The sequence below is a fragment of the Furipterus horrens genome, unplaced genomic scaffold (assembly GCF_987537825.1).
Source record: "Furipterus horrens unplaced genomic scaffold, mFurHor1.1.pri manual_scaffold_9, whole genome shotgun sequence".
Taxonomy (NCBI): Eukaryota; Metazoa; Chordata; class Mammalia; order Chiroptera; family Furipteridae; genus Furipterus; species Furipterus horrens.
Genome location: NW_028327179.1, coordinates 27,883,421 through 27,909,440, shown reverse-complemented (window position 1 = coordinate 27,909,440; position 26,020 = coordinate 27,883,421). Strand labels below are relative to the sequence as shown.

The 26,020-nt window shown below is 37.4% G+C and overlaps 1 protein-coding gene and 1 long non-coding RNA gene across 10 annotated transcripts in view; one reads left to right on the top strand and one right to left on the bottom strand.

Moving 5' to 3' along the window:
• UMAD1 (UBAP1-MVB12-associated (UMA) domain containing 1) overlaps nucleotides 1–26,020 on the top strand; it is a 210,138-nt gene that overhangs the window by 125,795 nt on the left and 58,323 nt on the right. For 2 of the 3 annotated variants that reach the window (XM_090287195.1, XM_090287197.1), the window contains exon 3: nucleotides 22,108–22,175. In XM_090287195.1, the coding sequence (XP_090143321.1) occupies nucleotides 22,108–22,175 (68 nt within the window). Of the gene's footprint in view, nucleotides 1–17,256; nucleotides 17,361–22,107; nucleotides 22,176–26,020 lie in introns of those variants that run through there. The other variant, XM_090287196.1, reaches the window with a different exon arrangement.
• Nucleotides 21,748–26,020, bottom strand: part of LOC150001480 (uncharacterized) — a 139,832-nt gene continuing 135,559 nt past the window's right edge. For 6 of the 7 annotated variants that reach the window (XR_016513043.1, XR_016513039.1, XR_016513042.1 and 3 more), the window contains 2 exons: nucleotides 22,803–22,920; nucleotides 21,748–22,393 (listed from right to left, as the gene is read on the bottom strand). This is a non-coding gene — a long non-coding RNA (uncharacterized LOC150001480). The remainder of the gene's footprint in view (nucleotides 22,394–22,802; nucleotides 22,921–26,020) is intronic. The other variant, XR_016513044.1, reaches the window with a different exon arrangement.

Below are 26,020 nucleotides of genomic sequence, written 5' to 3'. Positions count from 1 at the left end.
CTACCTAAAGCCTGCCGCCCCACATACGGAGCGCGCTTTACAGTCGTCCTTTCGTCACAGGCAGTTTCGGCTGTTAAAGAGTATATTGCTCTGAAAGGTAGGCTGATGGCGTTTCTATCTTCTGGTACATCTGGTAAGTTAATATATACAGTCTGTGTGAGTATCCTGCAGGGACCTGTTTTTACATGCATACAGGGACGTTTATGTAGAAATCAAAGGCCATGAATCAGAGGAACACAACTCTTGTTTCTCGTGTACTGGAGGCTTAAAAAAAATTGGCTTTGAAAAATTGAAAGTAGTGGGGTTTGTTTTTATTGTGGCACTGATCAGGAGGGACAATTTACAGTCATTGCCATTCTTCCCAGCTGAATGGAGTGGAGGTGTCCGCCTCGGGAGATGGGGCAGCTGCACCGTTTTCTCCGAGCTCACAAAACGTTTGCTTTTTCATCAAGAACTTTGGATGCTGGGGTACAGTTTGTTTTCATGATGGAAGTGGTCAGTTGTGCCTTACCAGACAGCTGTAGTGTAATTAAGAAAAACTGTGTGAAAGTCGATTAAATATAATAGAAGAAGCCCTTAAAAATCGGAGTGGGGTGAGGGTTTCACCTTAAATTTAGTCTCTTTTCTTTAATGCTTAAAAGCAGACATGTCCTAATTCTGATCTACAAGATTGTGCTATTTCACAATATCGTTTAGCTCTAGGAAATAGAAGATGCTCTACTACAGAATAATTGTTTGCTTTTATAACAAATGCAAACTAAAAAGTACAGGTTTTAGGATGATTTAGCTTCTGAGAGATCTGCTTTCAAAACAAGGAATTGCATAATTATATTCATGCTAATTTCAATGCATTTTAAAAATTGGCGATCTACTTTTGTAGAGAAGAAAAATTTGAGGCTGCTTTTTAGACTCACTTTGTATATAATTTGTAACAGTAGGATAATTATGTTTTTTTTTTTAAGACCTAAAACTATGAGAGGTAAAAATTACATTTTTTTCTTATAAGATTTTACATGAATTAGTTAAATAATAATGAAACAATCTGGCGAAGTGTTGATTTGTTATAGTTAAATGTGGAACATTAGGCTGTCAAATGGCTTTGAAAAGCACACACTTATTTTATGCAGCAGACTTTGAAATAAGAATAGAAATGCCTTCATTTGCATCACAGTCTACAGTAGCAAAATAACTGTTACAAGGTCAGAGGGAGCTGAATTAAAAAAAAAAAAAAGATTCTGTTCCCAAGTAACCAAGATTCATACCAGACACTCGTCCATTATAAGTGTTTACACCGATTGCCCAAAACACTAAAAGCCAACATTTCCACCCTCGGAAAAATAAAGATGCCTGGTTCAGGTTTATCATATATTGATGGGTCTCTAGGGGAGCCTTTTAGGTTTTATTTCAGATAGTGGAATTTGGAAATGTGGATGAAGGAGGGGGAGGGCGGGGTGTTACAGCCCAAAGGCTCTAGCTGTCTCCAGTCCTGCAGCCCTTACCCAGGGAGTTACAGGAGGAGGATGCTACATTAGGTGTTTTCCAGAACCCCAGCTGTCATCTCCTTCACTCTGGTGGCCGCTCTCCCGATTCCTCCTGTCTTTCTTCACCAGAGGCCCTCAGTAAACACTGAGCACCAGGCCTGAGTTTGTCCTAGATGGCAAACTGTGACTGCAGCTTGGTAGCTGGTGTTTCTCTTTGCAAAGTGAGTCCTCAGAGGCACCACACTTTTCTGCAGACCCCTGTCTCTACAGAGCCTGAGCAAAGGAGAGTTTGGGAAGACGAACAGAGGAGAGGGTGTTGTGCATTGGAGAGGTGGAATAGCAACTAAGAAACTGTCAGATGCAAGGTTTTAAGCTGCTAAGAATGGAGAGGAAGAGCACTGACGACAGAGGACAGCATGATGCAGTGATAAAATTACTGGAATTTCTAATTACTGGTGTTAGAATAAAAAGATCTGGATTCAAGTCCCAGCTAGCTGAGCATTTTGGGAAAGCCATGTTCTCAGTCTCTGCTTCTTCATGTATAAAGTGGAACTGCAATACCTGTTCTACATACCAAACAGGTTGTGAGAGGTTGTGAGTCGGGAGGTTGGGGGGCGGGGGGCTGTGCTGGAGAGAGAGAGTGAGAGAGAGAAAGTGTTGTGAGATAATGAAGTCCTACAGTGTAGTTATGGAAACACTCAGCCTATTTGTGTCTTTCTTTTTGGAACTCTGGGCAGGCAAGGAAAGAAAATAGAACAAATACCAAATATAACATAGGTTCATTCTCTATTAGTGCGATCAGAGCTCCTTGATAATCCCATTATTTATGTTTATTTGATCCCCAACCCACCGCTTCCCCCACCACTTCCCCCACCATGTCAATTTCAAACTCTTTCACCCTCCTCAAGCCCCACCCGAGCCACAGCCCCTCCCTTAATCTCCGTAGATCAACTCCTCCCCTACTTTGCCAGGAATGTTAAGCAAGGTCCTAGAGCCTCCCTGGCTACCATCTCTGAACATCTTTGTTTTTACCCGATTTCCTTCCCACTTTCTATCTCCTTCTTGCAAAAGGTCAGCTGTGGTCTGTGCATGCTCTCATCCTGTTCTCCTCTCAAACTTTGCTTCATCTATTGTATCTTTCTCTCCTTCTTTTAATCTCTCGCTACCTGGTCCTTCTTCATAGGCAAGAAGCTCTCTCTGAGCTTTGTGTCATATGTGTTTCTTTCATTTTCATTGCTGAAATTTTCAAGAGTGATTTGAGCTCTTCCCTTGTTCACCATCTATGCTTTCTTTGGGTTCACTTCATTCTGGCTTCTGTCTGTGTGTCATTGTATTGAAACTGATCTCATGGTGAAATCCAGTGACCAGGACTCTATTTTTGCTTCCATTGGTCTCCATGCAGCATTCCATGCAGACCTTGACAGCTTTAACTCTTCCTTTATTTGCAGCCATCTCCCTTTTTGGCTTCTATGTGTCAATAAATTCCTGTTCTCTCCCAAATATGCCACTGACTGCTCTTCTCTTTGCTTTCAGCTTTTAAGAGCAGATGTTCCCTAGGATCCTGTACAAGGCTCACAGAATATACAACAGCCTCCACCCCCCCAAAAAATTCAAATAGGGTAATAGACATAAATATAAAGACTAAATTTATTAAACTGGCAAATGAAAACTTAGGGGAAATCTTTGTAACCTTAGACAAAGATTTCTTAGATGTAACATAAACAGCATGATTCATAAAAATAAAAAAGTTGATAAATTGTACTTCATTAAATTTTCTGCTTTTAGAAAGGCACCATAAAAAAAGATGGAAAAAGCCTCAGATTGGGAGAAAATATTTATGAAACACATATCCAATAAAGGACTTATATCCAGAATATAAAGAACTCCCAAAACTTAATAATAACAGGAGACACCAGTGGACCCTCAAGGTGGACTGGGAGTTCTCCTTTCCCACTTCCCTTGCTCCTATGGGCCCTCAAATTGGACTGGGAGTTTCCCTCTTACCTCTAACCCTTTTCCTCCCTTCCCTCCATAAAGCTGGTGTAAAATTTCAAAATTAAAAATTACAAAACAAAACACCTCAATAATAAGAAACAGTCTAAATGTTAAAAATGGGCAAAAGATTTGACTAGAACTTCATCAAAGAAAACTGGATGGCAAATAAGCATGCAAAAACAAACAAAAACAATCAGCATCACAGTTATTAGTGAAATATAAATTAAAACCACAATGAGATACTACTACACCCACTAGAATGGCTAAAATCACAATTGATCATACCAAGTGTTGGTGAGGATGTGGAAGACTTGCAACGTGCATATATTGCTGATGGGAATGTAAAATACTGTAGCCATTTTGGAAGTTTGACTGTTTAAAAAAGATCAGTTGAACATATACCTACCATATAACCAAGCCATTCCACTCCATTCCGAGAGAAATGAAAGAATATGCTGTATGAATCCCTTTATATAGAAACCTAGAAAATGCAAACCTCTGGGAATGGGGAGCAAAGTGGTTTCTTGGGGATGGGTGTGTGGTGTAAGAGGAATGGGTCACAAAGGAGCATGAGGAAACTTTTCGGGGTGGTGGCTGTACTCATTATGTTGATTGTGATGATGCTTTCGCTTCATGTCATAACTGATCAAATCTGACTTTTGAAAATGTGCAGTTTGGTATACATTACTTACACTGCGATAAAACTATGAAAAACACAACTGTACACTGAAAAGGATAAATATTATAACATGTAAATTATCCCTCAATAACCATGACTTGTAAAGAGCATATGGGAAATGAAATATGAGATTAGGTTTCAAAAAATTACTGAAAGCCAATTTCAAAAGATGACATACAGTTTGATTCCATTTATATAATATTCTCAAATGACAAAGTTACAGAGATGGAGAAGAGATCAGTGGTTGCCTGGGGCTGGGAATGGTAACCATGGGGGAAACTAGGTGAAGGATATATGGGAATTTTCAGTACTGTCTTTGAAACTATATAATACATACGAATCTATATCTCAAAATCAAGTTTCCTTAAAAAATGCCTTTTAGATATTGATTCTCTAGTGTGAAACAAAATTAGCATGCCCCCAAATCATTTTTTATATCTTAAGTCAATAATAATGGCTACCATGCAAACACGTGGAGATGATTACAACTTAGCATTGCATTGTTGAAGATAAAAGACATAGCAAGAATCATTTTTCCGATTTCTGGTTCCACATCTAATTCCTTAGTTTTTCTTCCCAGAGCTTTTTACTTAAATATTTCTGACTAGATAAGATATACATTCAGTTCACACATACATAAAGGGATACACTAAAATGTCTTCCTCCAACATCTCTTCCATGCACACAGTTCATGTTCCAACCAAGTTAAACAACTAATATTAATTTTTTGTGTGTGTGTTCTTCTGGAATTTGTGTATGTAAGCAAATTCAAGTGCAGTGATACCTCAGTACTTGTCATTAATTCATTCCAAAACTCATGATGACTGCCAAAATGGATGAGTACTGAAAAATGAAGCATTTTCTCTTGTGGGGCAGTGTAGTGACTCATACAAATTCTAGCAAGTGTGATGAGCCCAAGCAAGTGCCAAGTGCTGAAACATTTTTTTCTTGACAAAATATGATGCATACAGGGTTTGACAAGTTCTGAAACCCACGAGTACCGAGGTATGACTGTTTATATTTTTACTGGTCTCCCTGCTTCTACACAAAAGATGGTTTACTATACTGAATATTTTGCACCGTACATTTTTCACTTAACAGCGTATCTTAAGAAATTTCCTGGGTGGTGTATAGAGAGCTTCTTAATTCTTTTTCTTTTGACAGTTGCATAATATTCCATTATATGGATGTGTTGTACTTTATTTACTGCCACCCTATATATTGACATTTAGGTTCTTTACAGAGGTCCACTTTTGTAAATAATACTGTGTGAATACCCTCATATATATGCCATTTCCCACTTGAACAAATATATGTGAATATACAAAATTGCCTATATTGACTTTTAAATCCTAGAAAAAACTTTATGTTGCTCAACCTAAAATCTGTAAGATGTGTAATTATTTGAGACAAAGTGTTTTGTGTCCTTTTGATTTTCTGATCCACCACCAGACACACACAGTAAGTTGGATGCTTGAAAAAGGGAGTAAAGAACCTTTATTTAAATGTTTTGTTCAGGGTGAAATACCTGGGCACACACAGGCGTAGTTCTCCAAGTCCTTTGCTAGTAACTTCATTCAGTAACGTGTCTAACTCTAACCCTCATCCAACTCTGTCAGGCTTCCTTGCCTGTTAACGAAAGCCTTTGCTTTCTCCTTATTAACCAACCTAGAAACAGAGCTCCGAGCCCTTTATCTTTCCCAAGGGGACATTGCAAAAAATATATATCTTTTTTATCTGCCGTCAATGTTATCCTCTGTTGGTCCTCACAATTATTTCAGCTTTAAATTACTACATAATATGTCTCATGCAATATATTAGGCTCTCTGAAAAAGCCTGACTTTTGGTTCACATGGCAGATAAATCAAGTATGCTCTTCTATGCAAAGAACCAACTAATTGGAGTCCAGGCTTCTCCAACACTGGGTCTCTCTGTGTGTGTGTGTTTATGAAAGAAAGAGAAAGTAAATATGGCACAATTGAATAATTGGTGAATATAGGTGAAAGTGAATAATCTAGGATGTTCGTGTGCTATTCTTTCACATCTTCTATAGGTTTGACTTTTTTTTTTTTAAATAAAAAGTTGGGAGAAAGCATATTCTTTGCCGTGAATTAGGGGTGCTGTTTCTTCATTACCTATTATGTTCTTGGTTTTTGTTTTGCCACTCTTGGATCTGAAGATATCTCGGAAAATCTACCCCAGATTTTGTTTTGAAAAGTGATGATGGCAGTTTATAATTATTGAGATTTTCCTCTTTGCCACATGTCGGGCTAAGCATTTCATGTGGACGATTTCATTTAAGCCTCTTATCAACCTTTTATTATGCTCATCATTTCTTAGATGAGGCCACTCAGGCACAGACAGTGAGGTTAAATTACTTGCCACAAGTCACAGAGCCCAGCGTGCAGTATAAATACTACTTGCCACCAGACCTGCTGTCAATATACTTGATGTAGGCTTCACGTGATCTGGGCTTTATTTTGGCCGGAAGTATTTCAAAGTGAGAGGCTATCCTCTGGGTAAAATTCTACAACAATTACCAGATAATATAATAATCTTAAGGCCTCATGAAAAAGCACAAATGGATATAGAAAAGAGGAAAATGGACAAGTTCCTTGACACATTAATTTGCAAAAAACTCTATGAAAAACAATTACTTTGTGCACATATTGTATTCAAAACCATCCTTCCCATTTTCTGTTGCTTGTTTTTGTATACAGTTACCAGCCTGCTAAGGGGCATTTTTGTTCTTTTTTTCTGTATATTTCCTGTACCTTTTACTCTCTACTGACTCTCTTCCATCAGAATTTAAACAGGTTCTAGCCCTTCCTGTGCTAAAACTATCCCCCATTCCTCCACACTCCCATCTCTAGCCACCCCCATCCCTTCTTCAAACCAATCTTGTCTAAAAAATTACTCTTGTGAAATACCGGGGGTTCATTTGCTGTCTCCCACTAGCTCACTTTACTCCTCCCAACCCTCGCCCCTGCAACTTACACCCCCAACTACTGATTTTCCTTCTAGCAATATTAATATGTTATTCTTTTTTTCACAAAACTGAGACTATATTTTATGCATAGTTTGTAGCCTGACTTTTTTCTACCTTAATATTTGGACAGTTTTTCCATATCATTAATTTTGAAAATCTTTTTACTGATGAGCAGCATAATACAGAAATAAGTTCAATGACTTTTTATAAAATGTCATTAGCATCCAGATCAACAAATAAAAATTACAGAATCCTAGAATCTTCTCGCAATCCACCCTATTCAGTCACTTCACCCGCCTCCCCAAAGCTATCCTGACTTGTAACAGCATAGGTTGTTTTATGTGTATGACATGTATGTAAGTGGAATATTGTTTCTGAGCTTCATCCATATTGTATGCAGTTACAGGTCATTATTCTCCTTGTTATATAATATTCTGTTACATGACTGTAATCTATTGTGACTATACATTAATAAATTTAAACATAATGTTAATAGCTTATATTATTCCATTGTATGGGTATACCATGATCAATTTATTCTATTATTTTTGTCAGGTTTAAACTGTTAGAAATAACCCTATAATGAACATCTTTGTGTAAATGCATATAATAATTTATGACTACTCTTTAGAATAAATTCTAGAAGTGCATTTGCTGGCTGAAAAGATATAAACTCTTTAGAATTTCTTGATACATATTTCTAAATTGCTTTCTAGAAAGTTTATACCAGTTTACTTTCCTAATAACACAGTACCTGGCACATAAGTATTTAATAAAATTTTGTTGATTTGTACCGAATGTACTAATTTATACTCTAGGATCCATTTCTGATTTTTTGTGTCATTGATCTATTTTTTTTCTCGTTGATTATTGTTTTAAATTAAGTTAGGTTTTTGAAAATTTACTAGTGTATAGGACACAAATTTCCTCCCTTATTCTTTTTCAAAAATTATCTGATTGTTCTTGCTTTTTAAATTTTTAGTAGTAAAACTTTAAACTATATTGCCAAATTCAAGGAAAAAAGTGGGGATTTTATTGGAATTACCTTACTGATATTTCTATACATTTATGTGGGAAGAATTGACATATTTATATGTATATAATTCTATCCAGGAATAATTCTCCATTTACTTAAGTATTTTTATTAAATGTCCCTCAGTAAAATTTTATAGGTTTATTTATATAGGACCTGGATTTTAAAATATATATATATATTTCCAAATATTTTACATTTTGTGGCTTCTGGGAATTAGATAATTTTCTTTCATTATACTTTATAACTAGTTATTTGAAAGTTAGTGAATTTTATTATTAGTTTTGTATTCATCCTCCTTACTGAGCTGTTATTAATCCTAACATTTTTTAAATTTGGGTTTGGGACCATTAATCTTTTTGGGCTTGGTACCATTTAATTTTTAGATTCACAAAGGGAGAAATTGGTATCTGAAGTAAAGAAATGAAAAAACAGTAACCTGGAAAACTATTTAAAAAAATGTAGACTTCTCATCATTTGCAAAACTCCATTGTTTTTCTTGCATTGAGGTATTATCTTTGTCATATCCAAACTATTTTCTCTAACCTTATATTTTGAATGAAGAAGGAGGTCACAGTTAAACATAAAGTTAATGAAGAAATTTTAAAATGTGAAAGTGACCTATCATTACATTAGGCAAATTATTCATGCAGTGCAAAATCATTTGTGTCACTCTAAATTTATTTTTTGTATTCTCTTGTTTTTTAAACTTCCCTTTTCATATCTGTTCTCTATTTTGCTTCTCTATTTCTTTTTAGGAATGCGGTAGTTTGCAAAGACATTTTTTTAAATGCTAATAGAAAATAAACTTCAGAGTAAATAAGGGAAAAATAAAAATATATCCGTTTTGTTTTCAGAATTTTCCCCCCTGTAGTCTGATATACCTTTCTGTTTTTTCTGGATATTACTCCTGATGGTCTATCTCCTTATGCCATTTATTTATACATGTACATGTGAGATACATGTTTGTGTCATATATTGTCTTATGAAACAACAAAGGTCAGGAAATATATCTAGGTCATGTATATATATGCTATTGCATATATAGTAAAAATAAACTTATTCTTAATTAGTTTACTTTAAAATTTTTAAACTTTTAAATTTGTTTTATTTTTAAATTCATTTTAAATTATAAGTTTTTTCTTTAATAGTTTTAAGTATTTAGAAACTTGAGCCACAAATGTAATCAGAATAATACTTTAATCGTAGTTAATCCACATTATTGACTTTCTGTGCCTACATCAGCAACAACAGTAGAATGTCTGGTGCATAATCTCTTGTGTAGACACATATACTCACTGGCCAAGTCAGATCTAGAAATAAACTATCCTGTTTTGAGGTGGTAATTTGGTCGAAGAGACTAACTAGGGTCTTGTTTAATCCTCATAAGAGACAGGCTATTTGCACTGTCTTATCTAATTTGTAAAATGAAACTAGGTCAGATCAATTAACAAATAGTTCTAACTTGCTTGAAGTGGTCTATAAGTGAAGGCTAGTGTTATTAAAATACATATTTCCTCTGTCAAAATAAAAAAGTCATTATCTCTATAAAGACGGTAGAACTGGAGTATCAGAAGTTAAAAAACCTTATCTTTTGTAGGCCAGAAATTAGACTTTAAAAAAGTGGATGCTGGAGGGTGTGTGTCTGTTAAGCCCTGGGGCTGGGAGGGGAGAGTGAGGATGGAAGTCGTCGGGGACCTCCTGTTGCCTGTGGGTCTCACAGCGTGGGTTTGCAAGCAGGGGAGGACAGGGGGCCAGACAAGCTCAAAACCGGCTCCATGTGTTAACTGCCAAGGGTTTTAGTTTAAAAAACTGTTGAAAATCTTAGAGGTAAAATGATGTGCTTTCATCAGAAAGATGTAAAACTGGTTCCAGTTCCTTTGGAGAAAATAGAAACGAAACATCGGAGCCAGCAATAATGACACCAATGACATACTTAAAAACCAGTAACAAAGCTGCTTCAGCAGGCATCCTGTGGCATGCAGTATTCAGCTCGTTTTGCCCAGTGTTATAAAGTGGTTAGTGCATGTGAAACAAAACCAGAAATAGACATTGTATTCTGTCTACTCTAATTCAGTACTTTTACGGAAAGGAGGCAAATTAAGAAAAAATTTAAGACAATAAATGGATCCAGGTTGCCTATGACAGTATGCCATTCTGAAGGTGGGTATTGTTCATGGATAGAATTTAAAGTGAACTGTCTCATTTTATAATTATATCTGAAAGAATGTGGGTCTTGAACCCAAACAGAGTTTAGCTTGAACACTGGCTCTACCACTCAGACGTTTTGTGATGTTGAGAACTTTAAAATCTTTTTCATTATTTTCTTCACCTGTTAAATAAGCAAAACTATTTCGTCTTCGTGAAGTTGTTGCAAAGAGATTGTTTCCTTTTATAAAGTTGTCACGATTTCCTTGAAAAGTGGAAAAAAATTCTTTAAAATCTTTTGAGAACAGGTGCTTTATAAGAAAATAAACAGGACCAACATAGTTACGCATTATTGTATTCCTCTGAATGTATTTCTAAATTAGTTTCTGCCCCTCCTTATTGAAAGGTTCCCTGACTATCTGGGTAACTGTGGACTAGTTTCCTGTGTAGTCACTTACAAGGGAAAATGGTGAAAAGGTGAAAGGTGAAGGATTAGTTCTGTTTGGTGGGTGGGTTAAAGGAGATCTCTATCTCTACCTCAGTCTCTGTCCTTATATCATATATATGTATTCCATTCTTCCTATTTCTCTTTTGAAACAATTTCAAACTTATAGAGAAGCTGCAAAAATAATACAAAGAGCTTTTTGTTTTACCATTTGAGAGTAAATTAGCAATACGATGTGTCATTACTTCCAAATACTTAGTGTCTGTTTCCTAAACAGGAATCTCACCCGTATCAACCATCAAAGTCAGGAAATTAACCATCAAAGCCACACATTCCCCCGTTTACGTTTTATCCAAATGATGATGTACTTCATTGCCAAAAGATCCAGTCTGAATTGCACGTTGCATTTAGTTGTCACGTCTCTTTAATCTCCTTCAATCTGAGATAGTTCCTCAGTCTTTCCTGAACTTTCAATATCTAGATAGTTTTGAAGATTATAGGCCAATTATTTTGTAAAACATCCCTCAATTTGGGTTTGTTTGCCATGTCCTCGAAATCAGATTTAGGTTATGCATTTTGTTAGGAATATCACAGGAGTGACCGATGTGTTCTCATTGCATCCAGTTAATGGGTAGTGCACAATTCCTACTTATATTATTGGGGATGTTAACAATGACAACTTACTTAAGGTCCTGTCTGTCAGATTTCACTACTGTAAAATTACTCATTCTCTTTATAATCAGTATTTGGGGGAGGTGCTTTGAAACGATATAATATCCCATTCCTTATCTGCCTCCCACTCATGAGTTTTAGCATCTACAGTTCTTGGTTGAATTAACTGCGATAGTTACCAAATGGTGATTTTTCTTATTCCTTCATCCCTTCTCCGTTCATCAGTTGGCAACCCAGGGCAAGGAAAAGCTTCCTTCTCTTATTCACTTATTATTATTTTTATATCAGTATGGGTACATGGATTTAAAAAATATTTTATTTATGGATATTTTTAATGGACTATAATTTGTTACTATCATTATTTTGATGTTTAAATCATCCCAGTTTGGTGGGTGGGAGCCCCTTCAAATTGTCCTTCTCATATTCTTTGAGCACTTCTTTGCCCTGCTTGTGTTTCAGTAGCCTGGCCAGACCGTTGCTGCCACAGCCTCACCAACATCCTCTCCTCACTTGGGCTCCAAAATGCTGCCACTGCTTACTTGCTGGGACTCAGTTATTCAGGAAGGGAAGTAAGGAGGAAGAAAGCCAGATAGGCAGATTGGCTTTTTAAAAAAGTTATGCCCATAGAAATGGGGAAATAAAAAAAACTATCTTACCAACCTTATAGGGAAACAGATATTTAGATAATCAGAAATGATGGATGAGGATGAGCCCCAAATAATTTATTTTAATTTTAGAATGTGTCTTAGTTCAGTTAGGACTGCTGTAACAAATTGACAGAGAATGGGCAGCTTATAAACAACAGAAATTTATTTATCACAGTTCTGGAGGCTGGGAACTCCTTAAGATCGAGGCTCCAGCATGGTTGCTTTCTGGTGTGTGTCCTTTTGCTGGTTCCTGACTTCTCGCCATGTCCTCATGTCATGGAAGAGGAGAGGGATCTCTGTGGGGTCTCTTTGTAAGGGCACTAATCCCATTCATGAGGGCTCCACCCTCAAGACCTAATCACCTCCCAAAAGTCCCACCTCCTAATTCCATCATTTTAAGGGGTTAGAATTTCAACATAGCACATATTCAGACTGTAGCTGAATGTTTTTGTTTTTTGATGACATTTCAATATGGGTCCCTTTCCTGTTTTTGAGAACTCAGGGCCTAAGCCAACCTAAGTTCTCCTGCTTTTTATCTTACTACGTCTATATACTATTTCACAATCTGAGAAACTTCTTATTAAGCACACTATTTGCTATGGTCTTAGAACCAGGCTTAACAAGGAACCATGCATATTATGCTTTTCTTCCTGATTTATTTTGCTATGAGATGGATAGATAGGTAGATGCATGATCTGCAGGTCAATTGGCACTGTACAGGGAAGTAAGCATTCAGTATTTTGTTCCTCAGGGAGCCTTGTTGGGAGAACTACTCTTTTCTCTTTCTGTAGATTGAGAGGTTCTCCCAGTTGCTGCTGAGCTCTGGGTCCCAGGGACCTCGCTCTTACTAGGGTTGGTGTGCTTTCCCCAAGGGTGAAGGGTGCGTTTGATAGCCACGGGAGGGAGAGGCTTGCTTTATTAAATGCGGAGGTGGTTAAAGTGGGCGACTGGGCAATGAGGAATTTGATTGAGACAGGTTGATTTGAATGAAGCAACTACACTTAGAAAACTTTGCATAACAGCTGGTTGGTCAATATGTTCGTCTTTTCCATCTTGGTCCTTAAAGCTTTAAAAAACTATTGGAAATTGGGACTTTTTAAAAATGTGTATTGTATATTGTAGTCCAACTCAAAGTTCATAAATTTAGCAAAGGATGGCCAGGCCTGGCTTTGCAACCTGAAACTCTGATCCAAGCCCTTTCAGGTTCTCCCTTAGGATACTGACTGGTGATTCACCGTTGCTGTCTGCCTGCTTCTCTAGTCAATGGGCCAGTGATGTATAGGTGCACCTGAGTTCTTAAAGGGACCAAATCTCTTTTCTTATGTGAACATTTTAAATAGGACATATGTGTAGTCTATTGTGACCCTCAGGAGAGTAATTTCACGCATTTATATTGTATAACTAAATGACAACTGTGACATCTTCAATTAAACCAACCAGACTCTTTCGTGTTTTGAAATCAAACTGTCTTCACCTGGCTATCACATCATGCCACCTCATATCTGCCACATGCGGCTTTGTTTCTAATTGTGATCTGTGATTTGCATGTGATTCACTTTTTAAATATCAACTTTTCTTCAAATAATGTTGATGCATTTTCAGAAATATTCTCTTCAAACTTTTGTGTGATACAAGAGCACATTTAATATTTGACTTCCATTAAAAGTAATGATACTGGCTAATGATACGCTTTTTTATTTTTAGTGAAAGGAGCTGGGGGCAAAGGGGGAAAAACAGAGTCCTAATGAGGAAACTTGCTTTTGTCATAGCTAGTCACCTTTTTCACAGTGTGCTCCATACAACTTTCCATGGCTTCACTGATTTGGTACTCCCATCATTTTTAGTTTTTTGGCTCATTTTTACATCCAATTCTTGTGATTTCCATTTGCTTGTTTGAAATCCCTTCTAGAATGTAAATGCTGTGAGGGCAGAGATGTTCTTACACGAGTTCACATGATATATGGCACATGGTAGGTGTTTGTTAAATATTTATTGATTGAATGAAATTTAACTTGAAACTGATGGCAATTATTTCATATACTACTTTTATAGTTTCTGCTAGAAATTTTCTCTGCAGTTTTCAATTACACTGCAATTCATTATCAATCTACAAACTAAATTTCAAGAGACTGAGAAGGTTACCTAATATCTGTGGTGGAACCAATTGTTGCTACAGGTTGACACACATTTGATTGCATGGGGTCACTTATTTTTCCAAGTTGAAAATTGACTGAGCAGAATTCCTGACACCAACCAGTAATTTCACAAGTTTATTCTCTTGGATGGAAAGGAGACTAAACACTCTTGAGTGTGACTGGCTTGATCCCATGTGTCTTCAACCTAGGTTTGCATTATTGGTGATGGATCAATGCCATTTTCACCCACAAAAGGCAGCACATTTGCATCTTTGTTTCAGAAGACCAGATAACCCGGTAGAGTGAGCTTTTTATTTTCTTTTTCCTCTTTACAGATTCAGGCTTCAAGCTGTGTGCACTGAAATCTTTTTTTGTGTCAGTTCTGTTTGTTTTCGGCAGAACCTACAGAACCTGTTGTCAGTGGACTGCTCAGAGCAGCCTTTTGCAGAGATTGCTTTCAGCAGCACTTTGGGATCCAGAGCTGAGAATGGTCAGCCCACCTTACTCTCACAGTATATTAATTTAGTCTCATTTAGGGAAGATCAACAAAAGCCCTTTGAAGGCAGACTTGTACAGCATGATACAATACCGTACAAATGTACATGTACGAAGTGAATTTGGCCTTTTATGTTTCTAGTCATCCATCCAGCCTAAAAGTAAGGATGTCTAGGCTTAACTGTTTAACTTAGTGTTAAATGCTTAAATGATGTTTTTGGATTGCTTTAAGATCTCCCAGGAAAATTATTACCAGTAACTACAAAGTAACAAGACTCAACCTAAAGACATCTGTGGAATTCCAGGACAAGTTAATTAAGAGCAGGCCAGTAGGACTATAAGTGGGTCTGACCTCAGTTGGATTTGCTGGTATTCTAAGTTCCCTGAATAAATGCCTTTAAGAATTCATTGTGACCTTAAGAGTCAAAGATAGCAAGCAAGGTTTTTAGCTCTGCGATTTCAATAGCATTCATAAGGTAAAACTCTTAACAAGATGCCTGGAAGTCGTATATAAATATGTACAATTTATAGTTAAGATTCACACTAGTATCTCATAAAGTAGATCATTTGTTCTATGGAGCCCTTAATTTATTTATTCTTCATATTTTAACAACCATTCATAATTCTTTTTAAAAGCCCTTAGTGAGTGTGTATGTAGAATTATCTTTATTTTTTGCTACCTTTTTTTTTTAGTATTTTATTGATTATATTGTTACAATAGTTCCAATTTTTTCCCCTTTGCTCCCCTTCACCCAGCACCACCCCTCCCCCAGCAATCTTTCCCCAAGTCCATGCCCATGGGTCGTACATACAAGCTCTCCCACGTCACCCTTTCATATATTCTTCTTCTTTTTTTAAAAAATAAATAAATGATTAATTAATTATTATAACAAAAAATAATAATCCCTCCCTCTCAGACTTAAGACCCTTTATAATCTTATAAAGGACAATGGGCGAAGGTCTCGAGCTCCTCTAGTTGCTTCAAGCTGGACATGGTTGTCGTCCTACCTACCCTTGGGTCAAGAAGTCCCTAATAAGAGTGGGGGTGTGGAGGGGAGGGTGGCCTTCCCACATGGGGAAGGATCGCGCAGACTCCAGGTCAGTTGGCTGTCCCCGGACAACGGCGTGCTTGGTTTAACAGGCTGGCATCCTTGTTGTATTCTGGGGGCAACAGATTTGGCAACAGGGTTAAAAGGCATCATTCAGTCCATAACTATTAGATGACAAAAGGCAGGGATTAATTTTTCAATGTCCCACATTAGGGAAAAGAATGACTTCTTTGGAGGAAGGTGTGCCAGGCACATCTCACCTGTCCAAAACCCTTTTGCCCAGAATTATCTTTCTTATTGTCCACCCTCCCCCAGACACACAGTCAAATCAACAGATGTTTATAGAGTATTCACTTCATTATCAGAAAGATGCCAGTGTGTTCATTGTATTCCATCCTTAGCGAATTGTAGGTATAATAATTTTAATTTGCTTTTTGTTAATTCCTAGCCAACCTTTCCTTTATTTGTTTGCTAACTGTATTCCTCCCTCTATGGCTTAGCTGTTCCTATTCTTGGCTCATTTTCTTGAGGGGTTATAACAATTGTTATCAGAATCCTGACCTAACAGCAGGAGGTTCCTGAGAAGGACATGTCTTTTGCAATTAGTACTTTTGTTTTTTCTTCATTCCTCCTTTTTTGTTATAGTGGCAAACGGGGAGTGGAAAATACTAGGAAAAGTGGAATGAAAAACTATGTACTGGGGGGTGGGGAGTGACTTAAATGTAAAGTGTGTTAAGCTGAGTTGGATAATTTAAGTTTTAATAAGTAATGGGAAGCCACATATTACATAATTATTTGACATTGTCAGCAGACTTGGATTTTAATACCAAATTTGCCATTCTTAAAAAGATACAATAAAGCCAGCTCACAACACTGCCTTGAGGACCAGATGACATTCTGGGTGAGGGCCTCTCCCAGCACCTCTCCCAAGCTGAAGATAATGGCCACAGCTACATGACAAAGGCTGAATGAACAGCAGTAGACACCAAGACAAAACCTTTATCTTGCCCCAGCTCCTCTTCCCTTCTCTGCAATTAGGGTTTAACGTGTTTTCTCATTTAATTTTGGTAACAACCTCATTATGTATCATTATTCCCATTTTCAGATGAGGAAATAGAGGCTTTAAGAAGTTAAGTAACTTGCACAAGGTCACGGATTTGGAAAAGGATCTGGGTCGAGATCTGTCAGATTCCAAGCCATTCTCTTGCCACAGTGCCAGGCTGCCTTGTATAATGAGTGTGTGACTGAGGAATGAAAAGGAGTTCATGGAGTGGCCATTCCACTGTTCTTTCCACTACTTCACTGGGTGAATGACTAATAAGCAAACACTCCCAGAGGGTATTTGCATTTAAAAGAGGAGCTCATTAACCCAAATGAATCTCTAATTGGTGGAATTTGTGGAGGAGAGATTTCTGAGCCTGGGGTTTCCCCCTGTGTCTTCAAGGTGCTTGCCTATTCTTTTCTCCTCTGTAGATTATCAACTATTCTGGCATCAGAAGTATGTGGTAGAATGCAGGCACATCATGCTAGTCTGCCCCAAATGCAGCTGAATGGATGGACATGGAGTTGTGGAAGGAATCATGTAAGGGAAAGTAAGTGTGGGTTAGCATTGTGTAAAATGAATGTTCAAGAGCTAAATAAAAAAATTGGCAATGTCAAGGATCTTATTCTGAAGGGTCAGGTAAAAATGTATTTCATAATCAATTTTAACTTTGGAAATGTTACATCAGCATTTTCCATAGTGTGTTCATAGACCTCCACCAGATGTTTAATGGGTTTTAGGTGAATAAAATGGCTTCATAGTCAAATACATTGGGAAAAAAATTTCCATGTTTCTTTACTAAAGAATTTCTCAGAGCCTTTAATATGTTAAAGTAAAGTGGAAATCAACTAAAGGGAACACATCCTGCAGGTTTTCCTCGTACTTCTGATCATAGAAATATTTTGTCCGGGTGAACCCCTTGAAACTTGTGTTTTGTAGACTGAATTCTCAAGTATTGAGTTCTAGATAATTCCTCTCTAGTCAAAGGAAAGAAAGAAAATGGTTTTCTGTATTCACAACCTTCCCTGCGGGCAGGCGCCAACCCTTCCACACCAGCCCATTCCTACTTCTGTTAGGCTTTAGGGCATTTCGATATTCACATCCCTCTTTCCCAGATGAGATTGGCCATTTGTGGGGAAAAAAAGAAAACAAAAAAACAAAAAACAAAACAGATGAAGACCAAATTCTCATCTTTATTGCCTATAAAGCTGGTATTGAAGAACATGGCTTCTATCAAGAAGCAAATAGGTTTTCTAATCTGAACCCCAGAATTACACTGTGCTCCATCCAGTTACAGGATATGCTGGGCTGTGGCAGGCTTCCCCACGTGGTAGGTGATCCTGTGTTCTCTGTGGTCTAGTTCTCAAGGGAAGGGGGAAAGGAAGGGGCTGAACCACAGCATTGAAGTCCTCCCAGATCATCAACCCCTGGACTGAAGTAGAGGGAGGCCTGCGGGGAATGTTGCCAGAGCTTCCTCCTAATGGTGTTGGTGCTCCCTCCCCCACCCAAACAAGTCTCCTCTAGGTGACCCAAGTAGGCATATGGGTTCCCTTCTCATACTAGGGATTTCTCTCCTGCCATCTTCCTTTATCCCTAGTGCTCACTCTGCCATTTCTCTTCTCCCTCACCCCAATTCACCCAGTAGAATGGGATCATGATAATAGTCTATTGACTGTCCTTTTCTTGTCTCCTTATATATTTTTAAAATAATTCAGTCTTTTATCTGAAAAAGTGGAGTAAACATATTCTCTAAAATAAGGATTGGGAAATTACAGCATGGTAGCGGTCTTCGTAAATAAAATTTTATTGGGACACAGCCTTACTCGTTGGTTTATATGTTGTCTGTGGTTACTTTCAACTACTACAATGATAGAGTCAAGAAGTTGCAGCCAAGACAGTGTGGCCCAGAAAACCTCAAACGTTTGCTATCTAGCCTGTTACAGAAAAAAAAATTGCCAACCCCTAATCTAAAATATAGATGAATTTCATTTCAGTTCTTTAAGTCCTGAAAGCACTTCATTAGTATGTATATATAGCCTTTATCATTAACTCACTCTAAATAAAAACCATATTTTAAACCAAGAAAATTGCACGTGGTAGTAGAAGAGGGATTTTGCCTCTTGTGAAATTGTTTCTCTCTTTACAAACTTCTGGAAAAGTATCCAGGAGACTGTGTGTTTGCTTTGAAGGACTGGAAGGAAGGCCAGTGGCTTGTCCTGGTTAGAAGTATTGGTCACCATCAGTGGACAGAGATGAGATTAGATAGTCTTTGTGGCCTACGGAAGGAAAAAGGACTATAAGAAAGTGTCTAGGGGCCCAGGGGACTGGACCAGGACAAGAGCCTGTCTTCGGAGAGTAGGATCCCTGGGCTCTGCTCTTCACACCCTGTTCCCTAACTCAGAGACTTGCTTCCACCCACCTCAGCCCCCATTCCTCAGAGCCTTCCACAGAATCCCCTGAGATGTCAGGATACTGGGTTCTGCTCCTTCTGAGGCTGCCTTCTCCCCAGGAGACCTTGGGCACATCACTGAGTGCTCTGGCCCTTAGGCTTCACTGACCTGTAAACTGGGTTGCAGGGGAAGGGGGGCGAAATTTTACTGCTCCATAGAGAGAATTAATGTAACGGTATTAAAAAGAGGCTTTATGAAATGTAAAGTACTGCGAAAATGTTGTTTTTGTTCTTTTTAAACAGCTGATTTGCAAATGAAATTTTGATTCTATCCAGCATGTAAATTATAGCTAACTGATGTTTGAAAACTAAAGTACCTTATTTCACATTTGTCACATGCATCTTTATTTATTGTTAAAAGTATGGATAACAGGGTGGTGATTGCTGGAATGAGGGGGGTATAAGAGGACTAAGTGGCAACGGAAAAAAATACAGTAAAGGTTTTTTTTAAAAGTACCTAACTTTTATGTGGGTTATAAAAAAATGGATAAAATAACTGAATTTCTACCATGACAGAATAATTTGTTAATGGGAGGAAAAAAACTTCAAAAATTATTTCTTTGTGACTTGTTTTTTTGTTGTTGTTTGTGTAGTTTTCATTTAGTGCCTTTGCTTATAGAGAATAATCTTGCAGATGGCATTTTTCTGTGTAATCAGTTATTGTCCTATGTGAGTCATCGCCAGACATGGCGTTTCAGTAAATAGTGATTCTGTCATCACTTCCAGGCAGATGTGTCGTGTGCTGTCAGGAGCACTGGCTGATCATCCCTCTGGTTATTCAGGCAGTAGGGAGAAATGGGGAAAGTTTTGTGTAAACACCCTGAAATCAGAAAATGGCAAAGGAACCAAACTGAATGCTTTTAGTCAAATGATTTTAGTTAACTACAGTGTTTGCATGGCTATGGGATGCAGCAATATCATTTTAAAAGGTAAAAAAAAAAAACTTCCTTGAGTTTTTTCTAACCTAAAAGGCAACAAATCTTTCATTTTGAGTGATCCATATTTTCTCTAAGCATCATGCATGGGAGTTATTAAACACCCTTTGACCTCATTGTACAGAGACGTGCATTACCTTGGCTGTTCATGGTTTCCACCTAGAATCAAGCCAACTAAACCATTGTTCATTGGTTTTTCCACCTGGGATGATCTCCCTAACTTTCAAAGAGAAGTGAATTTCTGAAAATAACACTCCTGATATACAAATTAATGGTCCATTTAAACAATCATATAAAAATCAATCAGAATGGTTTAGTGATGTCCTAGGTCACAAAAGTAGGTTGACTTAATTTTTTGCTTAAAATTATTAACTCTATTATCTTATAGATATCACCCAAAAGTTCCCAGTGCTTTTGTTTCAATATTATATTTTTACAGATGAACTGTTTTTAAAGTCTAATAAGTTATGCCACAATTATAGATCACTAGTAACAATACATTGTAGTGGTAGTTCATAAATTTGCCTTTTAAGCTTCACAAATATATTTAAGAAGAAAGAGACTAACCGTATGCTCAAATATGGTTTTTATTACATACCACTATTACTTTGTCAGTTTTATAGATCAGACAATATAAAGATAAGTGCACTAATTTAGCTACTATTTATTAAACACCTTTTATGGGCTAGGTCCTGCCCAGCTATTACAATGTTCTGCATAGCTGAGAACAAAGCTTATAGGCTGGAATAAGTATTGATGTGCTTGGATTTTAAACATTTGTGGGAGTTCCTTTATCTTACATAGCAGAATTGTCTCAAGTAAATAAATTACCAACTTAATTCTTGCTTCATGTTTTTGGAATTGAACAGAATTTTACTCAATCCTTTTAAAATTTGCACGAGGTTCTTCTTTGATTATAGCCATTGGCAGACTCAACTTCCGTATTTCATATGGAAAAGTTAACCTCAGCCTTTCCTACCCAGGCAAAACTTGTGACCTTCCTCCTGTTAAAAAATTCCTAACCTTTAGTGTCAGCCAAGTCATCATCTGTAAAGTTCGTAATATAACCTGTGTGGTCATTTCTGAGCTGGCCTAACTTTATGGGAAGAACAGTGTACAAATTACTAAATTGACCTCTCATCATGCTTTTAAGTAATAGGCAAATTGTTTCTTTACTTACCACATGTTAATCACAGATCATTGGTGATAATTAATTAATAAAAATAGGCCATTAATAATTAGATTGTGCTTATACTTAACCTATGTTTGCGTTTGTCCTGTCCTTGGAGCAAGCCTAGTCACCAACTTCATTTACTGACATAACTGACCCAGGCATCAGCCTTAGAAGTCAAAGTATAACTGAAGGTCAATTTATGAATTTGTTCATATTCTTTCTTGCTGTAAAGATTGTTCAATGTTTGGTTAATTATTACACACAAACATATATATCTACTTTGAGGTAAATCCACAGATATACAAAACCTTATAAAGAGTAAACTTTATTAAAAGAACTAATTTCGAGGACTTTTAATTTGAAAACAATTTGCCTTTTATTCTTTAAATCGTAAGCATTCCGACTTTATTTGGAATATGACTTGTTTTACAAAATGTGTATTCACTTCATTCCTCCACTATAAACCTTTCTAAAACAGGATACATTTCTGGTTTAGGTTGAATGTAGATGTGTGTGTGTGTATGTGTATATATATGTGTATGCATATATTTATTTATGGATGTTTTATGAGACCTCAATAAAACTGCTACTCTTAAAAATTCACTTATTAACTTTGTAACAAAGGAAGAGTAGTTGATTCCATAATGTGAAACACATAATATCAAAAGATACTTTAAAGAAATAGAAGACAATTTGGCCTCAATGATGTGGTAAAATTTTCTGTTCCTTTGCTTTTTAGGAGACACAGCAAGTGAGCAAAGAACAGAAGGCAGAGGTGACACTTCAGAAGGAGACGGCAATCGACTGGTAAGTGAAACCCCATAGAGTCCTTTCCAGGCAAAACTGAACAAGTCATGATGAGTGTATAGATCTCTGAGTAGGAATAGTAACTTCCACTCTTGCTCTGCAGACTGGCGTCTAGATAGCAAGAAACAGGTAATCTGCTTAAAGTCAGGGGATGGCAGTACAGGGCGTGGCTTCCCGAGTGCTGAGCTTTTTCTTGTGCTGGAAATGGAAACTTTCTGCTGGAAAAGAGAAATAGAACACTATAAAGTTAAAACTTTTGAACTATTTTTAGTTGAGTGGTTATTTTCTAATACATTTGAATAAATAGATAATATATGAACCTATAAGGGAAGCCTTGAAAACAATCTATTCAGATTATATTACATTACCATTTCTAGCATCAAAATGCAGTCCTTGACATTGTTCAGTAGAAAGGCTAGGGTGTATGTTCTTTTCCACAGGAAAAAACTATTTGCTCTTCGAGGGTACTTAGAAATGTCATTAGAGCACTTCCGTATACTGTGTAGAAGCTAACATTGCTCTATTGCTGAAATAATTTTTAAGACTTAGGGGGAATCTTAATTCTTGGGGTGGAAGGGATATCCATGAATTTTGAAACTTTCTGCATGGTGACATGCCTTTACTTACATTCTGCTGTAGCACACAAAGGTGCTGCTGTATGTACCCGTGTGGGGTCTAGGACCCGACCTGTTTGGTTCATGTCCATGTTCCCAAAGCTTAGCACAGAGTAGGCAGTCAGAAAGATCTGTTGAGTGAATGAATACAATCATGAATTATAAGTAGAGAGTAATGTGTATTTTAAGAAGATTTTAATTTTTTTATATTCAGATTTTCCATAACAAATGATTATCTTATAATCAAGAAAAAAAAACCTTATTTTAAGAAGTGATGTTGGAAGTATATTGATGTAGAGGAAGAAAAGAGTCATCTTTCCCATAATATGCACTCGTTTTTCATTCATCCATGCAACACATATTTATTAAGCACTGACTGTATTTAAGGCACTGGGTAAGGAACTGAGTATACAGTGGTAAAAAAAAGATACAAGGTCAAAGAAATATGTTCAGTCTACACATTGAAGCAACTTGATCTCTTTCATTTATTTAAACATTTAGTGAGTGATGATGATAAGTAGCATCTCTGATGGGAAATAAAGGTTGACGTATTTGAAGTCTGGCAAAGAGCCACCAGAATGGTTTAGAAATCATCCATGAGTATTGAGTTTAATTGCTTGGTTATGGGATTCACTGGAAATGTCTGTGGTACTCGCTTATTTTTCAAAGGTGATTCATTGATGGGAAGAATTACAAGATTAATAATTCTTAAGGAAAGAAGCTTTTAAGATTATGATCCTCCCATATTTCAAACTAGCTCATGATGTGCTGTTTTATAGTCTCTCTATTATATGCAACCAGTTCTTAAAAAGTGCATTTATATATTCATGCTATAACAGAAATTTCAGAAATGCATTCTATTTGAATAGCAGCTGGACATTCAGAGGGTAGTGTTTGTTACCAAGAGAGCTTACATATGTAACAAAAAAAGAAACAGGGAGACTGCAAATGAGACCACAGGGTTAAATCACAGTACAAGACGATAATTTAATAAAATACTTTTAGAGGCTATGTATGGTTTGACGTTGAAAAGCCAAATAATTATTTACCTCAACCGTAAACATCTAAAATGGAATTCATTATTCCTCTCCTTTAAAGATCCCCAACCAAAACATTGCTGCATGTTCCTCACCTACCCCAACCCCATAGTCTCCCTTGATCAGTCAAGGTGAGACAGATGTATCCAGCCTCACAGTTTAAAATTCTGCATATAGGCTGATGGCTCCCAGGTGGATCTGCACCTAGACCTATTCCCCGAGCTCTGTGCTGCATCCCTCTGCCTACACACTGCTTCCCTTCCTGGTGTGTCCAGACAGTTCAGCCTTTACTTGACTAAGGAAGAACTCTTGATCTTGGCCGTGACGTCCTTTGCTTCGCCCCTCTGCTTAACGTCCCTCTGCCTCTGTTGAGTATCACCATCCTCTCTCTAGAGGTTTAGAATCAAAACCTCTGAGGCTCCTCTCTTTCCCTCCCACTCCACACTCAGCCGTTGGTATGTCCTGTCACCTCTCCCTCTGTGCCCACAATCAGACTCCTTCTCAGTCCTGGCACTGCTAGAACCCTGGTCTAAGCTACCGCTTTCGCCAGGACTCTCTGCCTTCATTCTTCCCCACGTGGCAGACAGAAATGTAAATCAGATCACATCATTCCCTGACTGATGGTCTGCTGGCTAAGCTCCTGACAGTGGGCTTCAAGGAGCTCCATGTGCTCTGCAGTCTCCTTTTCCTCTCCACACTTCAAACCCCATCCCTGTCCGCAGCTGCCTTTCTGTCCCTTGATCATGTTAAGCTTGTTCCCACCTCGGCCTTTGCATCTGCTCTCTTTTCACTTGGCTGCCTTCTTATCCAGGTCCTGGATAAGCTACTGTGGCTTTCCATGACTATCTGTCATGTTTATCACCATCTCAGGTTATTCATTTGTTTACTGTCTGCCTCCCCTGGTGAGGACAGCAGACCTTGTGTGCCTTGAACAGTGTCTGCAACATAGAAGGTGCTCAATGGACACATGTTAACTGATCACCTAGATTTCATTTAATGTCATCATCTGTCTGCCAAGTTCAAGGTCTTAAATTACCATTTGGGCTCATACTTCTCATGCTCCTCATCAAATATATCATCAAGTCCTACTAATGCTACCTCTCAAATAGCTTCCAAATCTGGTTCCTCATCCTCCAACTACATCCTCATCTGTTCACCAGACTTACTAGACAACCAATTTTCCCCTCCCAATCTCTCTCTAAAAAAATAGTATGTTTTATTACTTCAGGCCCCCAAATGTCTTGAAATATGCCGAAAAAAGCTCAAACCCCAAACCCTGTTCAAACGTCACCTCCTTTGTGAACTCTTCTCCCTGCGCCCTCAGCCAGAGAGAACCTTAGTGGTGTCTGGAAGGTGGAGCGCACACCCCAATGAGCTCTGCAGCCTCAGCCACTGACAAACTTTCACACGTGCCGTGTGCACAGGTGCCGGCGATGGCTTGTGGATGATGAGTGAATAAACAGGAGTCCGCTGCAGATGCTGTTTTATGAGTAGATCTCTCCATTCAGTTCTGTCTTCCACCTTATATTTTCTTAGTTTTCAATAACAACAATTAGTTTTCCTCTTTGTAAAAAAATAATTTTCTTAGGAGTTACCCATTAAGAAATCTGTTAATTTACATTGTTTTTGGCACTCTTACAACATTAGCAAGGAAAAGCATAATAATTTCAGAGTTTTTAAAAACATATACACATCTAAGAAATAATTCTTGTACCTAGTAGGAAAGATTCTCATTATTTTTTAAGTAGCTATACAAGAAGTGTTGAAATATTTTTTATAGTGAGAAATATTTGGTAAATTAGTATTGATTCCATAAGGCTTAAAAATAACATTCTTGGTTTTCAAAATAGAACTCATTTTTCTAAGGATCCTTTGAAGGTAGCTTTCAGTGTAATAGGATTTTTTTTTTTTTTTTTTTTTTTTGGAGAATTCACATAAACAGGTATATTGCCTACTATTTTCAGAGAATTGTTAGACGTGGGATGGCAAGCAGATAGAGATACATAAGGCTCTGTGACTCCCATTTATAGAAGCAGAAGTTTTCAATCTATTCCTGGATAAGCAGAAAACTCCACAAGCCACTGTAAATATAAAGTGGAATAAGAAAGTTCATTAAACTCCATAACCACAAAAATAACTGAGATTTCAACAGAGGAAGAAATAACATTAGTGAGAATCAAGAAACACTTCATGA